At 39.9% G+C, this 24836-nt stretch overlaps 1 protein-coding gene across 1 annotated transcript in view; it reads left to right on the plus strand.

The window, feature by feature from the left end:
• PARD3B (par-3 family cell polarity regulator beta) overlaps positions 1-24836 on the plus strand; it is a 907609-nt gene that overhangs the window by 386008 nt on the left and 496765 nt on the right. Inside the window, exon 4 of the mRNA XM_070421939.1 lies at positions 9163-9272. Coding sequence (XP_070278040.1) covers positions 9163-9272 — 110 coding nt within the window. The remainder of the gene's footprint in view (positions 1-9162; positions 9273-24836) is intronic.

Here is a 24836-nt window from a genome sequence, read left to right on the forward strand (position 1 = left end):
AGCCAGGGGCAAAAAGAGCACAGTCATTCGATTATGTCACCTGGCCCCGCTTCTTTGTATCATGAAGCTGGGTGAACCAGCACAGTGGGAAATAGGTATATATCTGCATTCCCCACCAGGGTGACTGGCGTTAACTTAACTATACAAAGCAGTGTCTGTGAACCGCAAAAATATAGGCCACTATATTCAAATGAGCTATATCCCCAACTCAATGCCCTCTTAACTGGATCCCAAAAATGCTTTGGGCCATTCTAGGTTCACCCGACAGGAGGGAGAGTGTGATGGAGGGGATGTCAGAGCTGAGGTAGTATTAAGCTACTTGACTTGTAAAGTTTACAGAAGCATAGAATCATGGGATCTTGTTGCCAGGCTCCTCCTGGGATTTTGCAAGGGGCCCTGGCAGACAAGGGTCCCTGAAGTTCTGCTTCGTTAGCTGCACAGCAAATCTGCTTCTGGGTGTCCCAAAGAAGTGAGGTTGTTTATGACTTAAGGAATGGACGGGATTGCAGCAGATGTAGCATCAGAACTTCGGTGCGAGGGTCGGGCTGGTATGCACTGAGGTGGGAGTCTGCGGGGACTCGGAGGCGATGGCAGGTAGTCCTGCTCGACATGGACCACGTGGCCATCGGCGCAGAACAAGCCGCCATCAGAGAGGTAGGTTGGGGGAAACAGTGAGATCCTTGAAAACCAGAACAAGAAAAGGGAGCTTGCCCTGCCCATGTCACGTTCCTTCCCTTCCCCTCCACGGTGCAGGAGCCTGTACTTGGCATTATTGAGACAGGCGTCTTTATCAGTGCCTGTTAAGGTTTTGTTCCCTTTTCAGACTGTGTGCCTTTTAAAGTCCAGGGCCTTTGGTTGTTGTGGTTTGTTTGTGTGGTTTTTTTGTTTTGTTTTGTTTTGTTTTGTTTTATATATAAATCATTTGAATTTTATTCTAACCTAAAATGACCACTGCTGAATTTCTTCAGCATCACTGGAACACATACAGCGAGTTTTGCCCCTTTATTGCTTGTCATTGTTCTTAATGTAACATTTGGGACATAGTTCATGTCCACCATGTGGCATAAACTGTCTGTAAATAGATGAGTAAACTGATAGGGTAAAGTATTTTCAACAACATGAACAATTCTAGGTGTGTACATCAGAACTGGATAAAGTGTGAAAGCTCCAGTAGAAGAAAAAGCAGGCACCCCAGGAATGCGGCAACGCTGCTCCACGGCACGTTGAAGGCATCGCCGTCTTCCGAGAAAAGTACAGTCCCTGATCAAAGTCAGTTAAAAACCCCATCACTTGTTTTTATAGCAGTTGTGCTCCAATTCACAAATAGTAAAATATATTTTATCTTGTATGGGCTCATTCATATCTAGTGTGTTGCTGGTGACAATTCTGTGAATTACCTGCCTTTGCCTGTTATGAACAGGCATGGTTTTTGCAATCCCAAATGAAAGAAAAATGATACTGTTCATCAACTTGAACTTCTTTGCTCCTTTTATGGCAATACTGGGAGTCATTTTCCTAATGGGGTGATATTTAAGACTGAAGTATTTGGACAGCTACAGTTCTGCTGAAGTGGGACTTGGTTTCTCTTGTGCGGTTTCTGCATGGTGGTGTCTGAGAGCCTGCGCAGCTGCTGTGCTCATCAAGGCAGGGCTCAACCCGGCCAGGCACTCCTGCGGTGAAACCCGTCTCCCCTCGGTACTTTGCCATAAATTGTGCCGCTACTGATACCATTACCGAGTTTTTTAAATGGGTCTCCAGATTTCAATGCAGTGGAGTTCGTTAGGCATCATTGGAAAAGCCCTCTCTACCACCCATAAAATCCACATACAAAATAAAACCTGGTTTTCTCCAAAAACAAGTGAGGTGCCCTTTCACGCATCTTTTCTTCTTTTCTTTTTCTTTTTTTTTTTTTTTTATTGTGATATTGACAGGATGCATAGGAAGAGAGTGCTTTCAAGTGATTTAACTCGCCTGTGAGGGAGGCCGTGCGCTCAGGTAGAGGTGCCGGTGCCTGGACAGGCGGGCCACGCATCCTGCCAGATATGCCCATGTGGCTATGGATTCATGTTTGCTTTTGGCTGCTCAGTTTCCACCAGCCTTTCCTTTTCTCTGTACCTTCCACTCAAATCTTTCTTTTGCAACTCTTTAAATGACAAGGATTGCCACTGCTTTAAAGAGATCTCATTCCCCTTCCACACACCTACCCAAATTGAGATTGCAGCCCCACAATTGAAGTGCCAAGTAAATAAAACTGGAGTGGAATCGAGTCCAAAAGACTTAAAAACTTAGTATCTCTGGAACTCCATTTCCTTACTGGCTAGATAATCATGGAGCTGTCTCCTTGTAGGTCCAAAACGGGACTGTGGTGTAGCTCGTCCGACCTGCTCGCTTAGCTGATGCGGAGAGGTTTGGGCCCGGGTCGGGCAGCTTCCTGGAGGCTCCTCCCTGCCAAAGATGCCCGTGGAAGGCACCATGCCTCTGGAAGACATGTCTACATTTCAATGTCCTATTCATTCAATCAATGTCAAATTCATCCCACTGGTGTTGAAGTTCAAGACAAAGGCATTCTTGTAGGTGCTGACTAGTTACACAGTCTATTAAAGACATGTGCTCTATGAAACCAAGGTGCAGCTTCCATATACTATTAATATTGTTAATATGCCGTGAATATTGATTATCTGGTAACTCGTGTTTTCCTATTTATCTCTTCTTAAGTTTATAACACTTTTAGCCATCTGCAATTTATTTTCATCATCAAAGTTAAATAGTTACCAAGTTAGGTGTATTTCAACCGCATGTCCCCGTTCAGACTTACCTTGTCCTAAGCAGCAGTGTCGGTAGAATTGGAAAGAGTGTGTTTTCTTTCTTCAAATCTGTGTTTTGTGATTTGATAATTGAGTAGCACAGAAGTAATCCTTTAGAGTAAAGGCCAATTGAAACCGAAAAGACCAGGATTTCCCCCTTTTTGTAGAGAGACGGTTTCTCCTGTTGCATCCAGTTTTTCTCATTGTCCCTCCCCACCTTTCCCCTAAGTTGCCCTCTGTGGCATTGGTAACCACTCGTCATCCTAAATACCTGTTTCTGCTGCAGATTCTGGGAGAATATAGATCCTGGTTTTCTGTGTTTTGCATGTGATACTGTCGATAGACCTGTTCTGATCCTTCCTCATTTCTTTTCCTTGGTTTACCTCATGTTTGTCTCCACTCACTTACCCTGGATGCCAACATGATTTCCAGTATGAGCTCCATACTCATCTTCATGAATGGCCATTGGAGACTCTGGAGACTGATTTCTTGTGTATATCGAGATATCTTAGATTAAAAGCAAATTGTCCTAACCCTCAGTGGGATAAAGCCAGGTTCGTTGTTTCTTCTGAAACAAATCATAATACTTGCTAAACACTTTCCTATTGCTCACTCTTCCCCAAGCAAGAGATACAAGAATGGTTTTAGGTTTTGGCTTATTCCCCTTCTCATTTCCTTTGTATGTGTAGTCATTGCTGATTTCTCCCATGTTCTCTTCTCATTTATTATTGCATCTCTGCCTGTGACTTCCGGTCCCCATTCCTTTCCTCCCAGTGTTTTTCTTTTATTTTTCTTTGTTTTAATATATTTTATTGATTTTTACAGAGAGGAAGGGAGAGGGATAGAGAGTTAGAAACATCAATGAGAGAGAAACATCGATCAGCTGCCCCCTGCATGCCCCCTATTGGGGATCGAGCCTGCAACCCAGGTACATGCCCTTGACCAGAATCCAACCTGGGACCCTTCTTCAGTCTGCGGGACGACGCTCTATCCACTGAGCTAAACCGGTTAGGGCTCCTCCCACCTGGGACCCTTCTTCAGTCTGCGGGACGACGCTCTATCCACTGAGCTAAACCGGTTAGGGCTCCTCCCAGTGTTTTTCCAGCCTCACTTTGCTTGAGGCCTCTTGCTTCTTACAGATGCCTTGTCAGCACATTAACTGGGACCCTCCTAGAGCCTCCAGGTATCAGTCATCCTAGACTCAATGAAATAGCCCTGATATTGATGTCATGCTGGCCTTCCAATGTTGCTCAGGAAAATAATTATCTACCTTTAAATAAATCTCTGCTCTTACGCACCATACAACTCAGAACATGTGCCTTTGTGATGTTTGATAGGAGGCTCATGTTTGAAGTCATTGTTTGTTTTCTCTGCAGCATCGCAGGGATGATTCTTCTGGACCTTGGCAGTCTGTGTGACTGCCTGTCTTTCTGAGACATCTTTCCAAACGCCCAATACAGAATTTCATGTATAACACGTTGCCTGTCATTTCAGCCAACTCCATCACAAGCATCCTCTAAATGTAGAATAATCATTGAGGTGTGTGTGTGTGTGTGTGTGTGTGTGTGTGTGTGTGTGAAAGAGAGAGAGAGAGAGAGTGAGAGAGAGAGAGAGAGAGACTTTATAGCGAAGAGACAGAAACTTGTTTTATATAGATAACTTACATTTGTGTCGGCCTTTCTATCTTGTGTGATTCACTGATGTACCAATTTGAACCTTTTAACTAGTTGCTGCCTCTTTCAAATTTCTTTTCCTCAAAATGGATTAGATGATCTTCCTATGGGGTGCCTTAATTTCATTTGTAGGGGACATTGGACAAGTATCTGTACCCGCTTTGATTCTAATTTTACTATCATTAAAATGGTGACTGCTTCAGAACTAGAAAATGTGCCGTCATTCGTAGACACCTGGGAACGGAGGCCAGTGCTAGTGGCTCTAGGCTTGGGAGACCCTGATGAATGTAGCCATCTCCTTAAAGGGAAGAATATGAGAGTGTGAGTAAATTTCTCCTGAGTGTAACCTAAGTCCAGAAATCACATGAGCGTTGCTCCAGAAAGAACGGAACTTCTGCAATGAGGGAAGACCCTATTTGTAGGGGCAGAGTCGCCAGCCTTACACTCCTAATCAGAAACTCCTGTGTTTGGAGGGACATGGCTTCTCTTTGGCTTCCATTAACTTTCTGAGCGTCTGGATAAATAAAATGGGACTGGATCCAATCTATAGTGTGTGTGTTCATTGGTTCAGGATCAATAAACCATACACCAACTCCCAGAACACTGCACTTGCTAAATGTACTAAATGTTCTCTGTCCTCACATCTCCTTTTTTTTTGTTGTTGTTAACCCTCACCGAGGATATTTTTTCCATTGATTTTTAGAGAGAGTAGAAGCAAAGGTGAAAAGAGAGAGAGAAACACAGATGTGAGAAAGACACATCAATTAGTTGCCTTTCACACGCACCTTGACTGGGGCTGAGGATCAAACCTGCAACCCAGGTACGTGCCCTTGACTGGGAACCAAACCTCCCGAGACCCTGGGGGTGCGCAGGGTGGACACTGTAACCACTGAGCACACTGGCCAGGGCCCCACATCTCTTTCTGTAAAAGATAACCTAGAGTAAGCACCATGACTACTCATCTTATTATCTCCTTTTCTTAGTGGAGTTCTTATATATCATGAGACCTCAAAAGTTAACTGTGTGGAAAAATATAATGCAGTTGTCTGTGTAGGACTTTGTGCTTTGAAGTGCCTAACATTTCTTACTTTACGTGGATTTTACAGCCACTGGCTTTTAAACTATGAATGTGAGCGATACTGCTATTCTCTTGAGCTGAAGTGAGGACTTTTGCCTCTAAAATCTAAGAGTCTTTTCTCAATTAACTGAAAAATACCAATGAACAGTCTATTTTCTTTTTCCATGTTTGAACTATCTTCCCACACCATCATTTTTTTTCTTAAAAGCTTTGATTTCTATAATAAGGCTATACCTGGTTAAGCAAAGAATTCTGTTCTATTTTAATTTGCGTATTATTCCATGAAAATTACCTTGACTTCCAGGTTCAGCTTTTTGAGCAGATAACACTGTTTACAACAATAGCAGGTACCATTCCTCCTTTTTATTGGGGAAGGGGGATTTCCTGCGTGAAAATTACATACTAGGCCGTGTATATCCACCTCCCATGAAATCTGTGGTGTTTGGTTATTACCGGGTTTTACATGAGGAGACTGTGTCACTGAGCAGCTCATTGTCAAAGAGCCACCAAAGGTGAAGCTCAGTCTATTTGACCCCAAACCCACGGTCCTCTCCACTGAACAACACGTGCTAGTTCTTAGTGCTGGTTTCTAATCTTACTGATAGGTTATAAGCTCCTTCATTGCAGGGGTTAAGTAATTTCCTCCTCCTCCCCCAGGAGGTCCCATAAAACCAGATTAGTGGTTTTCTTCTTAATTTAGTTAGTCTTGCTTGTGAGGTGTGCCATTTTCTCTATTACACATGCCCAAGGACTGGCCCAAATCATCGTCAGCACTTCAAATTACACGCCTCTGTTCTATATTTTCTTTGTCTTTAAGTCAGGAACTTAGTCTGGTCCTGACAACCACCTTCAAATGGGCCTTGGGCCATTTAAAAAATAAGTTTTAAACAGCCCAAGCAAGGGCTGTTTAAAACTCCCTGCGATAGCAGCTCGTATTTAAAGATGCTCATTGTTAATTCTAATATGAAATGATTTGTATGTGTTACTAACACGTTAAGACAGCAAACGAAAAGATGAGAAGGCAACTCAATAGGAGACATTGATGTGTGGAATGCAGAAAAAGTAGAGAAGAAAAAAGCTTACTCCTGATGAGTTGCATGTTTAAGAAAGACCCAACTATCTCACACTTGTTTACGTCCCGAATGGTTGGGACCCTGACATTGAGCTCGGCTGTCTTCTTCGGGGAGATACACTATAATACTACTGTGAACTGATGGAATACAGAGGCCCAACTACATGTTATAAAATTGTCTTCAATGATTACACTTTGTTATTAAAACAGCCAGTATTGACAAGTAGTGAGGAGTCTTAGTAGGGTCCTTAAAATTGAAGAAAAGCTATCTGGCATTGCTTCTTTAAGAAAAGTATACTTCTCACACAAGAAAAATAACAGGTCTATTTTCATGGGCACACACACACACATACACACACACGCACACATATTATGTACATATTCATATACTAGAGGCCCAGTGAACAAAATTCATGCATGGGTAGGGTCCCTAGGCCTGGCCGGCAATCAGGGCTGATCTGTGGGGTGACCAGCAGGGCGATCAGGGGTGCTCTGCTGGCACCCACCTTGGCTGGCCTGGCGCCGCCCACTCGCTGGTTTGCCCTCGGCCTCCAGTGCTGGTTGCCTCCCTCTGTGGGGTGATTGGTGGGGTGATTGGGGGGACAGGGAAGGCCCGCTGGCACCTGCCTTGGCTGGCCTGAGGCCTGCAGACTGGGGTCAGCTCCTGCATTGAGAATCTGCCCCCTAGTGGTCAGTGCATGTCATAGTGACCGGTCATTCCGCCCTTTGGCGGATTTGCATATTAGGCTTTTATTATATAGGATATGTATATGACTCAGCTGAAATCACAACATAACTAAAATTGTCATTCCCTCACATTTTTGTTTCTTTGCCTCTAAAACAATTTCCTTTTTGACCTCGGTATATCATGGTGGTTTTACCTGCTTTTTGTCTGTTTGTTATATTTTATTTATTTGTTTTTCTCCAATTTGACGTGCAGTGTACCGGTCTGTTTTAAATGCTTGAAAACAGGCATTTGCCCCGTTTTCTTCTTCGTTTTAAAGATAGCGGGTTACTTCTGAGGGTATCACATTTAGACTGACTTGCTCACTTCAAGTTCATGGTAATCCAGGGCTTCACCTGAGAAGCAGTCAGTCTTCAGTTTACTGAAGGAGGGAACGTACAGTGGTACAGGACTGGGACTCTGAGGTCTTCAGAGTTGATGGTACTTTGTATTACTTCTGCTTTTCTTGTTTTTAACAGTTTCATTAGAGAACACAGGTGCTATTGCTATGATACTTGCTTGAGAAAAATTTTAGATGGAGATAGAGAAGGTGAGGAATAATGTAGTCAACTGTCTATTAATTAGAAATAAATAATCAAATGTGAACTTGGACTTGATAATACCTTTTGATATGGTGTTTCATCCTAAGTAGCATGATAATTTCTTACTGTAAAATAAGTTATTTTATTAAAAAGCAACATTTTTTCTAAACAAGGATGAAAGTATTGGCAAGTCTAGGTTTCATACACAGAATAAGAATGTTGGAAAACATCGAAAAACCTGATTTATAAATAGTTCCAAATAGATTTACTTATTATTACTGTGCCATAAAAAATGAAGTATGGAAAATTTTTATTTTAAACTGCAATAGCTTGAAAGAGTTGGGGAATTAGTTTCAGAATATTGATTAACAGGGAATTGCATTTCTACTGTTTTCCACTTTTTTTTCCCCAAAAGTACACAAATAAAAAGTTAATTTTTATATGAGAGCAATTTTAAACCACAAATGGATTTTTTTTTTGAGAGTTTCCTCTATTGTGGCCAATTTTGTATGAAACAAATTATTTTAGGCCTAATTGCAAGCAGAATAGTTAGGCCGCTAGCTCTGCTAAGGTTGAATTTCATTTGAACTTTCTAATAGTATGATCTCTCTTTTCAGAATTTAATAACTGACTCAAATATTTAATAGTGGGAGCTTTCATTAAATTAAAAAGAAATCAGGATATATTTTTAGAAGATGTAACTTATTTTCCTTATCAGTTTCATCTACTTTAGGAGAAAGGAAGAGAATGGAACCGATCTCTTTGTATACTTAAATAGACATTAATGCTGTAACCCCAGAAAATAATTTATTTCTATATATGTCATCATTCAGAAGATTTGGGAAGCCCAGAATGGCAGCAAGAACTATACTTCTAGCTCTACTCAATAGCAAATTGCACTGACTGTGTGAACCCCTCTACTGGGCTACTGGATAATCATTCTTTTCAATACCCAAATAGGTTTTCTAGGTTGGTGTTAGATTGCACACAGTCAGTGTTGCATTGCCTAACAGCTCTGGCTTAAGTACAATGACTTGTTTTGAAATGCAAGTGGGGAAAGATGAGGGTTGAAAGATTGCATTTCCGTGTGTCATTCTGTGACTAAATGACAAAAGATCATTAAATGGATTAATTTACAAGCATTCTTGAGAAACAGAATGTTTTTACATAAAAGCATGTTGTAAACCTTTTTAATTAAATTGCATTGTACCGTGCACTCTCTTCCCCCCAGGGTTCTCTTGACCTCTCACCTCTTATTTTGTCCTCCAGGCACTCCACTGCTGGTGAGGAGAAGCAGTGACCCAGCGCCAGGCCCACCTGCTGATGCCCAGCCAACTGCTTCACACACCAGTGGACAGAGTCTGAAACCTGCTATTCCAGTAGGTATCCTGCCTTTTGCATTTCTAAGGAAAGATCAAAGTGCCTAACCCATAGATAGATTTGCAGTCTTAAGTCAGTTGACAATTAGAGATCTTTTGATAAGATATACAGTATTAGTTATAATAGCTAGTATGATCTATTAAGAGTATATAGTTATAAAGATAGCATTTGTTTATAAAGCACTAATTATGTGCCCAGTAGTGTTTTAAGTGCATTACATTAAGTGCTATGAGCCAGGGTATTAAAGGAGGACCACGTTTTTGTCTTCATTTTACTGATGCTGAAGTTGGAGGCAGAGGAGGGTTTATAGTGAGTTGTCTGAGGTCACAGCTAGCAAGTGGTAGAGCCAAGCCTTTAACCCAGGTGGCTTGGCTCCAGAGTCCATGCTCTTGCACAGTGCACTATGCTGTTGACTCCCATCCTCCTCCCGCTTCATAAAGCCCACGGATACAGCTGGTATGGTCAGCGTGTCAGTGAAATGCTTCTGAAATCGTAATATGGTAAGTGGTGATACAGTTTCAAGACAACGAATATTATGGGGATATGGTGCCAGTACTGGATTTCTAGAACTCAACAGTGAAATTAAAGAAAAATAAAATGCCATGCCCAAAGTGCTTATAACCAGATATACCTGTATGCTCTACCTATAAAATGATAGGTTAAATGAAGACAAGTTTCCTAAAGAAATAAAGTCCTTCTTCCACTTGGGACTGTGGAATCTTTCTGCTAAATCCCGAGCTGCTTTGAAGAGTTGTGATTGTGGTTTGTCCTTTGCAATGGCCTGAGAGTTAGATTCTGGTTAACGGCAACATATCATTGCAATAAGTGGTCTTCAGTATGTCACCATATTAAAAAGACTCTGAGAAACGAGGCTCTTCCCCATTTTAAGTCTCACTGTCTATAACACCTTAAGAAAAAGGCAATGTTTGCAGGGATATACGGGTGCTGAATGAGCTAAATGGATTCTCCCAGTTTTGTATAAAATTTTCTTATTAAGAACCTGTGTGATTGTGTTTGAGGGAGGTGTCAGTATATCGAATCATTGGCAGTTACTAATAGGTTAGTGGCAATATTTTAGCATATTTTTTTCTGTGAACAAGGAAGCAAATATCCTGGAAGTATTTTAGATATAATATTTTTTACTCTCCATCCTTTTAAGGAAATATATTTAATGGAAATTACGTTAATAAAAATTAGATGTGTGCGTTCTACTGCAGAGATTAGTGTAAACGGAACAAGTATGTGGTATGGTGTGTGTCTGTGTGTGTTTGTATGTGTGCATTTAACACACATGAACTAGATTGGAGGGGAAAAGGAACTATATAAATGAGATAATGATTGCATCAAAGAGAAAAACTGCAATTTACTGCTTATTTTTGCAGTGTCAGAATACTTTAAAATGAGAGTGTACCTGACTGTGTTACCATCATTTACATGCGGAATGTCACCAATCTGTTCCATGTTTCTATTAGTATGTATCCTTACCAAAATATGATACCAGTGAGTTCTAAGTGGAGTAGTTGGAGTGAGAGATATATTGTTACTAACAAAGATGCAAGTCCTAATTCCAGAAGAAATGCTAACACCCCAAATGCTCTTACCTAACAATACGCAGGTTATCAAACATGGGCCGAGGCTACATGTACCAAGAGTTAGAGGAACACGCCTATTTCCTCCTTTGCTCACAGGCCTCCCTGCGGATGATGAAGTGTAAACTTGAGACCCAAAGAACGGTCCTTGCCTGCCCACCGAACAGTGGCACGGCCCAGGCTTTTCTAGCTTCAGTTGTGAAATACTCTCCATGCAAAGTTTAAGCATTAACGGTCTAACGTGCAGGCATCGTCCCTTTCTAACCTCCTTATTTCTAGTTGGAAGTACATGGGGGGTGCTCAGTGTGCATGTGTTGTATTTAGGAATGCAAGACACATGTTAATCTGGGAAAAGTCTCAGAAGTTCTCAGCAATTACCCGGCTTTTCTAATTCAACCATTCTTTCTGCTCTCCAAGGGAATGCACCGGGTAAAGGTTTACCTGCTCCAGCGTCTGGTTCACAGACAATTTAACTGCCCTAGTGTGGAGGGTAGGCGAAGTCAGTATGTGAAGACATCTAGGTGCATCTGTTTTTACCTAGAAGAAAAATATGTGTGTGCCTGTGTGTATTTTTTAAAATATATTTTTATTGATTTCAGAGAGGAAGGGAGAGGGATTGAGAGAGAGAAACATCAGTGATGAGAGAGAATCACTGATTGGTTGCCTTCTGCACGCCCCATGCTAGGGATCGAGCCAGAAACCCAGGCATGTACCCTGACCTGGAATTGGACTGTGACTTCCTCGTTCATAGGTCAACACTCAACCACTGAGCCACGCCAGCAGGGCTGCATGTGTGTATTATAACTCTTTTTTATTCCTGCCTATCCAAACTTATGGATTACTTAAAACTGTGTCGTCCAAAAGCATAGCCACTGGTTCGTGGGGCTATTGAGCACCAAACATGTGCGTTAAGTGTAATATGCATTCTGGATTTCAAAGATTGCAATATGAAAACTCAGGTGAAATATCTCATTAAAATGTTCATATCGACTACATGTTGAAATGATACTATGCTTGGATATATTGGGTTGAATAAAATATGTTACTAAAATTATTTTCACCTATCAATGTTTTTTTTTTAAATTTCTACTAGAAGTTTTAAAATTGCATGTGTGGATCTCATCCCATTTATAGTGGACAGAGCAGATTGGATATTGCATTAATGAAATGGTTGGAGACCCTTGGGAGGAGTTATTTGAGTTACACATCATCTCTGGTGGTAGCAGTGTGATTAGGTTTGCCTGGGGCAGTCCTAGTCCATGCCTGTTGTTCTGGCATAATTATTAACAGTGTCCCCACTAACTCTCCGAGGTGCTCGTGTGTGGATGATAAATTATGTGGCGCCCTCCACTGTAGCCCTATAGTCACTTTCATTGTTTGCTCAGCGATAAAAGGAGTGGTGTTTCAAGGAAGCCCTGGGAACAAAACCACAGCTCTCACCTCGGAGTCTGCTGCAGAGAGAGCTCTTTGTAGCAGGGGCCTGAGCCCTGGGAGTACGGTGTGGAGCCTGCAGATTCTTTCCCGTCTCTCAGATTCCGTAATTCTACTGGTTGCTTCCCCCACAACTTCAGCGACACCACTCTTGATTCCTGTGATTTGATAAGTGGTGATGAATATGGGGAGTGTGTGATAATGTACTCATGCAGCAACTAATACGAAAACTAATTGCTTAAAAAGCTCTCTTCAATTGCATTGCATCTCAATATCCAAAGGAAAAAAACAATCAACATTTCCATCTCTTAAACAGAATGTTCACATGTAAGCGATTCACAGATGGCAGAGCCCCAAGTGGGTTATGTTCAATCATCCCCAAGAAATGAAACTTACTCATAACCCAGAGCATGAGAAGCTGTAAGAATGAGTAGTTGACACATTTGATTATGTTGAATTATTGCCTTTAAAGCCTCAGTTGATGACTGTTATTTTTAGTTGCACTTCATTATTCTTACTATAGAGGGAAGAGTTTTTGTTGATGCCCAGAGATGTGTTTTTGAAAAGTTGGAAAAGTTGCACTTGTTTTCTAGCTGGTTAAATTATTACAAATTGCTTATTTAAGATGTGTATCCTCAGACAAGTTGGAATTTTAAAAAGGATTTAAATTCAAAATATCACATTCTCTGCAAGCTTCAAAGTCTTTGAATAATGAAAAGCCACCAAACCTCATTGTTTCTTAGAGTACAGGCCGGTACACAACATGAAATTGTGTTTCCTTTCTTCCTCTTTTCATAAACCTCTTTTCATATCCAGTTAATCAGAGTAGAATAATTATTAATGTGCAATTAGTAATGACTGTGTTTCTTTCAAGGCAATAGAAAATCTAATTCCACTGACTGTTTTTGAATTAAAGAGAGAGAATCCAGGGGGCAAGATATTGCAGTGAGAATCCGCTTCTGGGACGCCTTACCTTCTTGCCTTGATTGCAACCTGGTGTTCTTGGCTGAAGGGCATGCCATAAAACCAGGTTCTTGAAATTGATGTTCCTGAATTTGCGGATGGAAGAGAACTCTAAAACAGATGTGATTTTTTTTAATATCCGGTTAACTACTATGGTTGTTTTGTGTTTTAATGACTGTTTATAGTTTCACATTTAACCCCTAAAGCAAAAACATCCTGCAGGGGAGTAAATTAAAAAGTGGATTCCTGAACACTATAAGGCTGTGCCTGTTCTCAGAGAGTAAACGCCTTTGTTTGTTCTAAAACCGTTACTTGTATCGCATCACCAAAATCAGTTAGGAAAATCCTGGTGTATCTTTTAAAAGTTCATATCTATAATAAATACATTTTGTTTTTAAATGGCAGCCTTTGAGGCTGCTAAACTAGAATTCGTGAATGGGTTCGTCAGAAGTTTTATACCATGGAGGGGGAGAAGGACATGGGGGGGGGGAAGTATATTTAACGGAGGAGATTCTATCACTGCTATCAAATTTTAAAAGGAAAACAAGAGATCAAAAACTTATTTAGGGGTTGATTTGGGATGAAATCATACGGGAAAGACACCATTTCTCAAAGTATGAGGAATGTTAGAGATTAAGAAGTCAAGTAAAAATTGCCACCTCTCCCAAATACCTATTAAGTAATTAAGGTAATTTCATCTTTTCTATCCAACGCATAGTATGTAAATTCAAGATGTTAAGATGAATAGATGTTTGTGAATTGCTGCAATGAGAAGCCAAAAATAACTCTTCAGTCAGTAGCAACATCATGCTTAGCAACAGTGAGACGGGATAGAGGGCACAGCCTGGTGGTGGGAAGGCAGTGGGAGGCGTCTTTCCAGTGGCCCTACTTGTGCACTGGGGGTGAGAAGTGAATGGACAATGTTGTTTTCTTTGGAATTTTGGGTATTTTATCAGCAAAGAGAGTGCAAAGTGCTTCTAGTGGGAGAAAATACTTCCAGCGAATAGAAGCATTATTTTTGTGTCAGACATGTAACTGATTTGAGAAATCTTCCCTTGTATGTTACATATATTGAAATTATAATCAACACTGCTCCTGGTTTAAGTGTTTGCAAATCCGTAAAAGAAATAATCGAGAAATTACAGAGAAATTGAAATAGCTTGGCTTTTAGGATTAAAATCTTTGAATTGCCACTAATTTGTCAGAGGACTTGTGGTTGTGGGTTGCTGACTGTCAAAATCCAACATAGAAACTTCACTAAAATTCTGAGTAACCAACGCATATATGTCTAGCCATTAGATATACAGCTAAGTGGCTGTAGAAACACTGGAACAAAACAGTTGTAGAAACCAGTGTAGACTGGAAGGGAGGCTCTATCCATTGTTTTCCAAGGCAGAGAAATGGGTCCTGTAGGGCACCGGGGAGGGAGCAGTAGCCTGTACCACGGAATGGCATTATTACAGACACTGAAGCCTACAGAGGTTTCTCCTTTTCCCCTCCTGACACGGTGATTTAATAACAGACCTGGTGTTTGTGACTCCAGCTGTTCGCGCGGGGTGCTGATAAGACCAGAGCGTGGAGACACATGGCGACATGGTTTTCATACGGCTTTGTTTTTAGGAGATAAAGCTGCCATCCAATATTTCACGGGGCCAAATGTTTACTTAGTTTGGCAAGTTTAGACAACTTAATTTCTGAAGCATTTGTATGTGTAAGACTCAAGTTTAAGTCCAGAAGCCTGATTTATTCTGCAGCAGAGATTTTCATCAAATCTTGTAGACGTCGATGAACCCAATTTGGATTGTCTGGAGGTCTGCACCGTGACTAATCAAAGGACCTGGGGAACGTGACCCCCACGCAGGTGTGTGCTCCCATCATTCTTTTCGGGTCTGGTCCAGAACTGAAAGTCTAAGGAAGGTTCACTGTGCAGAGGTCAGTTCCAGGAATTAAAAAGCTCACCGTGACATGTTGCCTTTTGTTGTTGAGATTGATCTGCACAGAATGAAAACTGAATGGGCTTTGCTTTCATGTCAACAGTAATTGATTAAATCCTTAGATGTTCAAGGCTCTGCTCTGTGCCATCTGGACTGCATACGACATGGGCCCTGTCCTCAGGACACGTACCACCTAGTCACGAAGGCCAGATCTCTAGCAGTTAGGCCACCCTCGCAACCTGCAGGAGAGGATCAGATGATCATGGCATGCACTTTCAACCATCAAAATGAGTGTCCTTTGCCTTTAGTCTACACTCTGTTCAGCCTCCTGAGCCCCTCAAGGGAATTGCCATGCGTGGTATCTCTTGTTCTCACCTCACACAAATATAAGTGCCTGTTTACATGTCTGTTACAAGACCTAGCTCCTCAGAGATATGAGCCAGTGTATTCATTTTTATATTCAAGCCCCAGGCACAGGGCCTGACACATACATGTAGGATTAGAGGATTACAACTTTTATTTTTGAAATGGGCAAAATGAATGAAATTCAGCAACTTTTTTTTTAAAATATATTTTATTGATTTTTTTACAGAGAGGAAGGGAGAGAGATAGAGAGTTAGAAACATCGATGAGAGAGAACATCGATCAGCTGCCTCCTGCACATCTCCTACTGGGGATGTGCCCACAACCCAGGTACATGCCCTTGACCGGAATCGAACCTGGGACCCTTCAGTCCGCAGGCCAACACTCTATCCACTGAGCCAAACCGGTTTCGACAAAATTCAGCAACTTTTAACTCATTTTGTAAAGGTGTGTATATTTGTGTGTATGTATAGTATGTGTGTGTGTATGAATTAGAATGTAAAAGTTGTGAAATAAACTGTTTAATATAGTGTTTTGCACCTTAAGTAGCTTTTTAGTCTGGAATTTTCTGTTTTAGGACAATTTTACCTTTGTTGTCAACGGGAGAGAAATGTTTAAACACAAACTCTTTACTTAGAATTAAAATGTTGGTTGATAGCTGAAGTCATCTTCTTACCATTCTAGTAATGACCATCATAGAAATTGGTTCTGAGAAAGAATAAACATTATAGGAAGAGACAAACCTTGATAATTCTAGAGATTAGCCACTATAAAAGCTGATTTTGTTAGTGCCCATGATATGTGAACAAAGAATAGAAATTAATATGCGTGCAATAGAGTCAGTTATCTGAGTTTGTCAACAAAAATATGAGTTCTAGATTCAAACTGCTAGTAATCTTGATAGTTACAGCTTTGTAATTTTATAATAATTGTGTTTAAAAATTTAGGAAATTCTTGAGTAGACTAGAAATTTGTGAACAAGATACATCTATGCCCATAAAAATAAAGATTATATCCTAAATTTTTTCTCATATTCCATTTTTATTAAAAACTTCCTCTGTTGTCAAGTGAAATAGAAGAAAATAAAAATCCTGGTATTGTGAATTAATTCAAAATTATGCGGACATTTATAAGACATTTCTTAACAAAACACTTCTCATGATAGTGGTTTGGGCAAATGAATTAGACAGCTTTGTTTGAAATTTGGTAAACATGATGTTTAAAGTAGCTTTACTGTGAAGGTCAAGATCCCATGTCCTGATTGCCTCCACAACTCTGTGACCCTCAGCAAATGATTTAAATCATGGGTGATTTCTTCAGAAACCCTATGTAACTGAAAGAAAATAACAAATAGAAATTCTATATAACTCCTGTTCTTAGGGTCTCAAACACCAAAACTAGCAACTTCAGGGTTCCAGATGTGAATTACTAACTTGGTTGGTATGAATTCAACATTAAATTTCCTTTTTATATCTCAATATTTATGTGTTTATGGAATGAGGTTATAGTTCCAGCCAAAACACCAAAATGTACTTATTGCTCAAGGTAATCATATTGATATATATTTTAAGGCCACAAATACACAAAGGCAGCACCATAAAAACATACATACATGTGCACACGAAAATTCTTTGGAGGAGAGCACTGCTTAAATCTGAGGGTGGACATGTGGTAGGTCCTGTTACTTTCACGTGAAAGCTCACGGATGTGGACTATGTCCTCCGTATGTTCTGACTTTCCATGAGCTCCTTCCTCCTGTGTTGTGGATGCCTACTGACTATGGTTGCAAAGGGTTAATGAGCGTTCACCTTGAGCAGAAGCAAGATAGTCCCTACTGAGGGAACAAGAGAAACTGTTTTTTCCTGGGGCATGGTGGGATTCTTAGAAATCTCTTCTGATGGGGGATGTTTTTTCCTCTCACAACATGAATTCTTCTGAAGTGCAAGTTTCATTTCGGTGTTTTCCTTTCAAAATCTAGTCACAGAATGACAGGGTGCAGACATTTAAAGGACTCTTCTCTCTCTCGGGAGGGGTGGCCGCTTTCCTAATAGCTCTGTGCTTGGAAATGCAATTCTGATTTAGATGAATCACATTTTAAAAGCAGCTACTGTGTGTGTTTTACGCTTGTGGAAACATCTAGCGTCCTGGTAAGCAGTGTGTGAGCTTGTCACACTACACAGCTTTTGATGTCTGATGAGAGGATCACAGGGACATCTGGAGTGAGTTAGTTTTGAAGTTGCTGGTGTGAAGCGCAGAGAAGCCAGAGCCTTCCGACAGACCTGAACCAGTAAAAACATCGCCGCTTTTAGCAAATCTTTTTAACTGGCAACTGGCAGGCGATTTTCAGACTGACACAGTCCTGGCTTTTTCCAGTCTGCTCTCCCCACTGCACTCCCCGTCTTTCCAGCAAAGAATGGGCGAGTGGCATTCACTGCAAAAAATCATAAAGGATCACCCTCCTCTAAAAGGTGCAGGTAGATTCTTAAGCATCAGAAGGCAGACGCAATAGACTTGCTCGAAGAAATTGTATTGTTTCCTTTTTCTCTGCCTCTAATTTCAATCACTGTGTCAATCACCCATCCTCCTTACATTTTCACTTTTAAGTAAATATGTTTGACACTTAGCTATGTTCTGTGACTATCCAAAGATAAACAAATAGGCATAAAATACAGGTTCTACTAGGATAAGGTTATTCCTTATTGTTTCATGAATAAAATTATTATATACCTATAAATATCTGTCTTGAAACATCTGACCATTATCGTGCATCCAGGATACCTTTTAAATTTATTAGTTTCGCTTTTTAAAAATCTTTGGTTATCATGGTAATAAACATAATATTTACCACCTTCATAATTTTTTTAAGTGGAAGAATTTGTATTAGTGGCACTAAGCACATTTATATTATTCTGCTCCCATCACACTATCCATCTCCAGAATTCTTTTTATCTTGCAAAACTGAAAGTCTCTACCATATATGCAAGGGTTTATGTTTGAGTTCTTGTCATGACTTCACAACCTAACCCCAGCCGACATGTTTAGCTTCATCTCTAGCCACATCACACTAGATACACCTGCATGAAGTTTCTCACATGTCCGAGTAATGCATCTCTCTATGCGTCTTTGCCCAGCTGTTTATTCTGCCAGGCCAATGACAAATGTCAGTTTCCCCCCTTTTCCTAGAGAATGTCCAATTTTCTTTCAAAATTCAGTATAATGGTCTCAATGGCCTTTTTCTTTACTAATCTGTCCCTGCCCTCTCTATTATGAGCAGAATTAACCACTTTCTGCACACTGGCATATCTTTATTATAATTATGGATACCTCTTTATCATTTCCCATATTTTATATATGTCTCACTAGACTCTGAGCTCCTTGTGGGTGGATTGAATTTCCTTCCACATACCCACAACATAACATTGTGCCTAAAGAACGGGGGGGCACTTATAAAAGGTTTATATAGGGAATGGAGAACATTTTCTGAGTGGATAATACCTTGTTTAACTACAAAGTAATTTAATAGCAGTTTTAATAGCATTAATCTATGTGCTAGGTAGGCCAGCAATTGACCAGGTAACACGACCCAGGGTGTCATGGAGGGAGGGACTTTCTCTACTCAGTTTGCATTTCATGTCAGATGTGGACACTTTATTACGTATATTTAAACATTTTATTTTATCCCGTAAAAATTTACATGTTCAGTTTTATTAGCTCTGTGTTATGGATGAAGAAGCGAAGACTCAAACAAGTGAACTCATTTGCCCCAGATCATATAGCTACTAAGTACAAGTGCTAGAATTTTACTTCAAATAAGCCTTAATCCAATTATCGCCTCTTTTCCTTATACACTCAGTCAAATGTTAGCCTTGGAAGTACTACCCTGGCATCTGTACCTTTGTCTCATGAATGCTGCCATTGCTGAAATGCTTTGGGCAGTCTTCATGTGAGACTGCCTTCCAAGCCAATCTGTGAGCCACCTCCTAAAAGAATCCATTGTATCATTTGGTAGAAATATATTTTTTTTACCCAAAATGTTATGGTTCTATATAATGCCAAAACGTATATTGTAAAGATGGTCTCAAATGGCTTGACTGTTTACAAAAGTTAGATATCCCTATGAAGCAGAAATATTTTTCACCACAAAAACAAATCTAATGCTGGTATTAAAAATACATATGGAAGAATAGATTCAGATGTGCTTAAAGCAGCAGATTTTTATAGCCATTCTTTGTTTATTCAATTGTCTAGTGGTTAAGACAACTAGGTTTTACCCTGACTCATTCACTGGCTCTTTGTCAAGTTAGGCGAGTATAGTTTTGTCTTCTGTCTGGAAGAAGATTGTCTTCTATCTTCCTCACAGTGGAATTGCAAGGTTAGTGCCTTTTATCTTGAGTAGAGCACTTAGCAGACTGCTTAATATATGGTAATAATAGTGATAATAATTAATGTTGATAATTAAAGGTCTTTTCTAATGACCAGATCTCCAATGTGTGTTAAATATAATAAAAGGGAAATGACTTAAATTATTATGCATGCACACAAAAAAGTAGAGCTAGCCACAGCTTTTAGTTTTAGCCGTCTAACTAACACCATGCATGTGAATCTAATATTTAGAACTCCTGTTTTGATGATAGTTTCACTAGGGTCATGTATGAAGAACCCATGCAGGTTCTAGAAACTAGAAAGTCATTTGTTTGACTTGAAAAACATGGTTATGTATGGAAAACCTCAAGGGACTCTTGTGATTGGAGCATGACCACATGAACTAGTGCAATGGGCATTATAGTTATAGTTTACCCTCATAATACTCTCTGTGAGTTCTGTGAGAGAAAGGTACTTTTCCTAGAAGCTGGGCGCCGTCCCAGGAATGAGTAACAGATCTGCCTAGAAGGTGTCTAAAAGACTTCGGTGGAAAAGAAGAAAACAATAGACCAGCTGGAGTAGCTCAGTTGGTTGAGCATTGCCCTGTACACCGAATGTTTGCCATTTTCATTTCCAATCAGGGCACATACCTGGGTTGCAGATTTGATCCCTGGTTGAGGCACACGTGGATGGCAGCCTATCATCGGTCTCTCTCTCTCTCTCTCTCTCTCTCTCTCTTCCTTTCTTTCTTTCTTTCCCTGAATATTCTCAGATGATGATTGAAAAAAAAAAAAGAGGAAACAACAATCATAACTAATTTCTCATGAAATTCAGCTAGGAGATTATTTGAAATCAAATTATTATGACTTCATAAGGTACTAGAATGGGGTACGGAGTTGTGAACTATGGCAGGCCGTGGGCTAACGTGGTTAAGAACATGGACTGCCTGGTTCAAATCTGGTTCTGCCAACTGACTAGCTGGCTGATTTTTGTCAAGTATTTCCCTTCTCAGTTTTCTAATCTATAAAATGGTAATAGCAACAGTGCTTACTTCACTTCATAGGGTTGTATTGAGAAACAAATGAGTGATTATTTATAAAAATTCTTACAGTGCATGGTGGATAAGTACTATATATGTTTGTTAATAAAATATGTTTGATTTGTCCCATACATGAAGGAGGAAAGGGTGGTAAGTTAAGTTTACCATAGTAGTCGTTCTGAGAATAATCTTTAATTTTTAAAGCTGAATTTGATGTTTCGTTTTCACTTAAGAAAGGCACTTGGCACACAGCTAGAAAAACATACTGATTCCAAAGGTGAACATTAAATATATATTGAGCTTCTTTTGCTTATAGAGATCCTGGCAAGCCCATTTCATTTGAAAACAAAAGAAAACCCAAAACAAAACGATAAAAGAACCAACCCTCTGAAGACCAATTCTTAAGGCACTGTTGGAACTGCATCAAAAAATCCAGCCCTGGCTTTCCTCTCTTGCTGTGAAATGGTTCTCTTCCTTGTAAACATTTTGTTTAAATTGAAAACCTAGAAGGAAACAGGAAAGAAGGGGCCATTAAGGAGCAGGGCAATTTCAAATGGCTCCAACCTGCCATCCATCTCTTCTAGGTTTCTGGAAGGCCCTGCCTTTTGGCATTTCCCTGGTTCACTCTTCCTGTACCCTCTATCTTGACTCACCTTTCTCAATTGTCTGCAGGGCAGATGCCTTCTCACTTGTTAAGTCAAGGCTAAAACACCACCTCCCTTTTAAATCCACCCTGGAAACCCCATTCCCTGACCTAAGTTTGGTGCCATTTCAGCCATTGTTTTTAAAGTAATGTATGATATGGCATTTGTGAAGGTCACGGTGAAAATATTATTGGTGGGAAGCAGTGTTTAATGTAGGGCCAAAATATGAGAGGTTACACACAGGACAGACACCTGGAGAGCACAGGATGGGTGCCTCCCATTTCACAGGCTGGTTCCCTGACTCAGACAAGCTCTGCTGTGCTCAGAGGCTGAGCCACCTGCTTCCTCCTGGGGCCCTACTGCCCCCTTCTGAGAATGGTTCATAATTATGTGTGAACACTTAGCCACTTGTTTTTGTATATCTCCCTCTTTCCTCAAGAGTGGAAGTACCCTGAGGGCAGAGAATTGCTTTTCCTCCTGGTAGCCCAGCACTTAGCATATGGTAGGTAATAAGGGATTGACTGACTGACTGAATGAATGAATGAAGCCCATATGGAAAGAAAGAAAACATAAACAGATTCTCAGATTCTAACAATTTATTTTTTTTCCTAGAGAAAATATCTGAAATGCAATATTTCAGAAAAGAATAGTGTTTTAAGGGTAATATATGTTTTTGTGTTTTCTTCATCCACTGCTGATGAACACATGGACTTCAGCATGAAATTTATTTATATATATTTTACATCTATATTGCAAACTAAGACAGCATAAGTAGACCTCTGAAGGTATTGTGGCATTTCTGCATTTTTAATATGGTTCAAACTCAATCCTCCTAGTCACTTTCCAGCTTCCTTCATTTTAAACATGATGGCAGAGGTAGGGGAGAGAATTTTCTCGGAAATGATTGTAGTCATTTGATTTTAGCTTCAGGTAAGTGCTTTCTTAACAGTTTGAACATATTTCATTTAATTATCTGCATGTTTGGAAAAGTAAATATAGAACCTAAAGAGATGATCATTTAATGTCAGAATATGAGTTTTTCAGTATTTCTAAACCTCTTTTGATAAGTAGATAAATTAGAAATGAGAAGATTTCTGCAAGTATGTTCCATTAAACATACAAATATCAGGAAAATGTTGATCTGGGACCAGATAGACATTTAATGAATATCCATGAACTACTTTCCCTGAAATAAGTAGAATAAATACTCTCCGTAATGTTCCTGCTTCTACTTTTTTTTTTTGTTAGGTACCTTTAGTACTTATACAAATAAATTGTGAAAGCACACTATAGCCATTGCTTGTATGACTGTACCCCACACTGGAGAAACACTGTGGACAAAAATATTTGTTCTGTTTTGATTCTACCATATGTATTGTGCCTAAAGAACAGAGGAGCACAATATTTATTGCATCATGTAACATAAAACAATTTACTTTAGAAATTTCCGAACTGATTTTTGATTTTAAAATCCTTGCAATTTTTCAAATTGGTGGCCCCAAAATAACATGCAAAATTAAATATTTTAAAGCCATGAATCTAGGCATCAATTTCAGGATACATTTCTTCTGGCCTAATTTGGAGGAAAATTTTTTTATAGTTTTAGCTCATTGCATGATTCCCAACTGATAGTATAACCTAGAGACCAATATGGACAATTAAGGCTTTGTCAAGCTCTCATAATATTTTCCTACTTTTGAGTATGTGAGATCTTTATCCATAATGTTGTGCTGACTCAGCAAAATGGTTCTAATGTCTTCCTTCATTTAACAAACATTGTGCCAAGTACCATGGTTTTTGCTTGCGATTAAAAAATGAATAAAACATGGGCCTCCCCCTAGAGTATAGTCATTTATACGCCTCTCTCCCTCATCCATTGAGGAGTACAGACAAATAAATGGAAATGATGATATAATGTGGCAGGTGCAATGATTTTTGTATGCACAAAGAAAATATATGGAAAACTAACAAGGGAATTTGAAAATAATTCTTGAAGGGAGGAAGTTGCATGGAAATGCTGAGTCTTAAAGGATGAATAGGAGACAACCAACCAGGCCAACTCCTGGGAGAATGTGTTTTAGCCAGAGAAGTACAGAAATAAAGCCAGATGTGAGAAATGGTTTTTCCGAGGGATCACCAGCACTCTGGTCTTGCTGAGGGAGTGTTGAGAGATGAGGGGCCAAATCATGAAGGACCATATAAGTCCCACATAGGAGCTTGACATTTATGTTATGCAAGACCACTGAAGAGTTTTCAGCAGAGAGTTTACAAGTTCAGCTTTGCAAAATTAAAGGGTAGAGATCAGAAAATGCTGAGGAATTTGCTCTAATATGACTCAGGGCAGAGGTGCAAAATCCTGAATTATATCCTGATCCCTTTACGGATATAAACTTAGTGATTCAGTAGTAATTACAAAGCATCCACAGCCACACTTACTTTTTGCCAGTCATTCTTCTAAGTGCTTCAAATGTATTGTTCTGTCTAATCCTCATAACAATCCTATGATAATAGGCACCATTTATATTCCCATTTTATTGATAAGGAAATGAGGCACATAGAGATTAAGTAAAGTTGAATTGCTTAGTCATAAAATTAATAAGTGCCAGAAATATTTAGGAAATAAAACCCACAGATCTTGGATAAGGCAGTAGAACAATTAATCAAGAATAATTAATTGTCGGTTTCACTTTGGTGTAGTGAGGCAGATGAGTGTTCTGCCAACCAACATACAGAACTCAGCATCAGCTTTTAGGCAAAGGCACAAGCAAAGGGAATCAAAGAAATAGGAGTTCAAACCTGATATTGTGAATAACCTTATTAAGAGCAGTTTTGAGTAGAGGGCAGTGAGGTATAAACCATCCTGCTGTTGTCTGAGAAGCAAATTGGAGGCAAAGCAGTGGAAACAGCTCTTCAGGAATTTATAATCCCAGTGGAAAGCACACGGAGTTAAATTTTATATGCCAGTAACCATTTAAGAGCTCCTTTAATTGAAAGTGACAAAAGTACAATTAAAAAATGTCTCAGTCAAAAAATGAGGGGTATTTTTTTCTGAGTTTGTTGCATATAATCCTTGAGCGAGTGGACTTGCCACATCTTGGGAAGCAGGAGAGGCAGGTGGGGCTCAGGAACTGGGGAATCTGATTCCAGTCATCGCCTCTGCTTTGTTCTTTCACAGATTCTGTCAGTTTATCTGCAGGCCAGCTTCCTCACCATAGGCCACATGCCTGCTGATAATCCC

Source organism: Myotis yumanensis, unplaced genomic scaffold (genome assembly GCF_028538775.1).
Source record: "Myotis yumanensis isolate MYYU_CA2020_CCGP unplaced genomic scaffold, mMyoYum1.0.hap1 SCAF_8, whole genome shotgun sequence".
NCBI lineage: Eukaryota > Metazoa > Chordata > Mammalia > Chiroptera > Vespertilionidae > Myotis > Myotis yumanensis.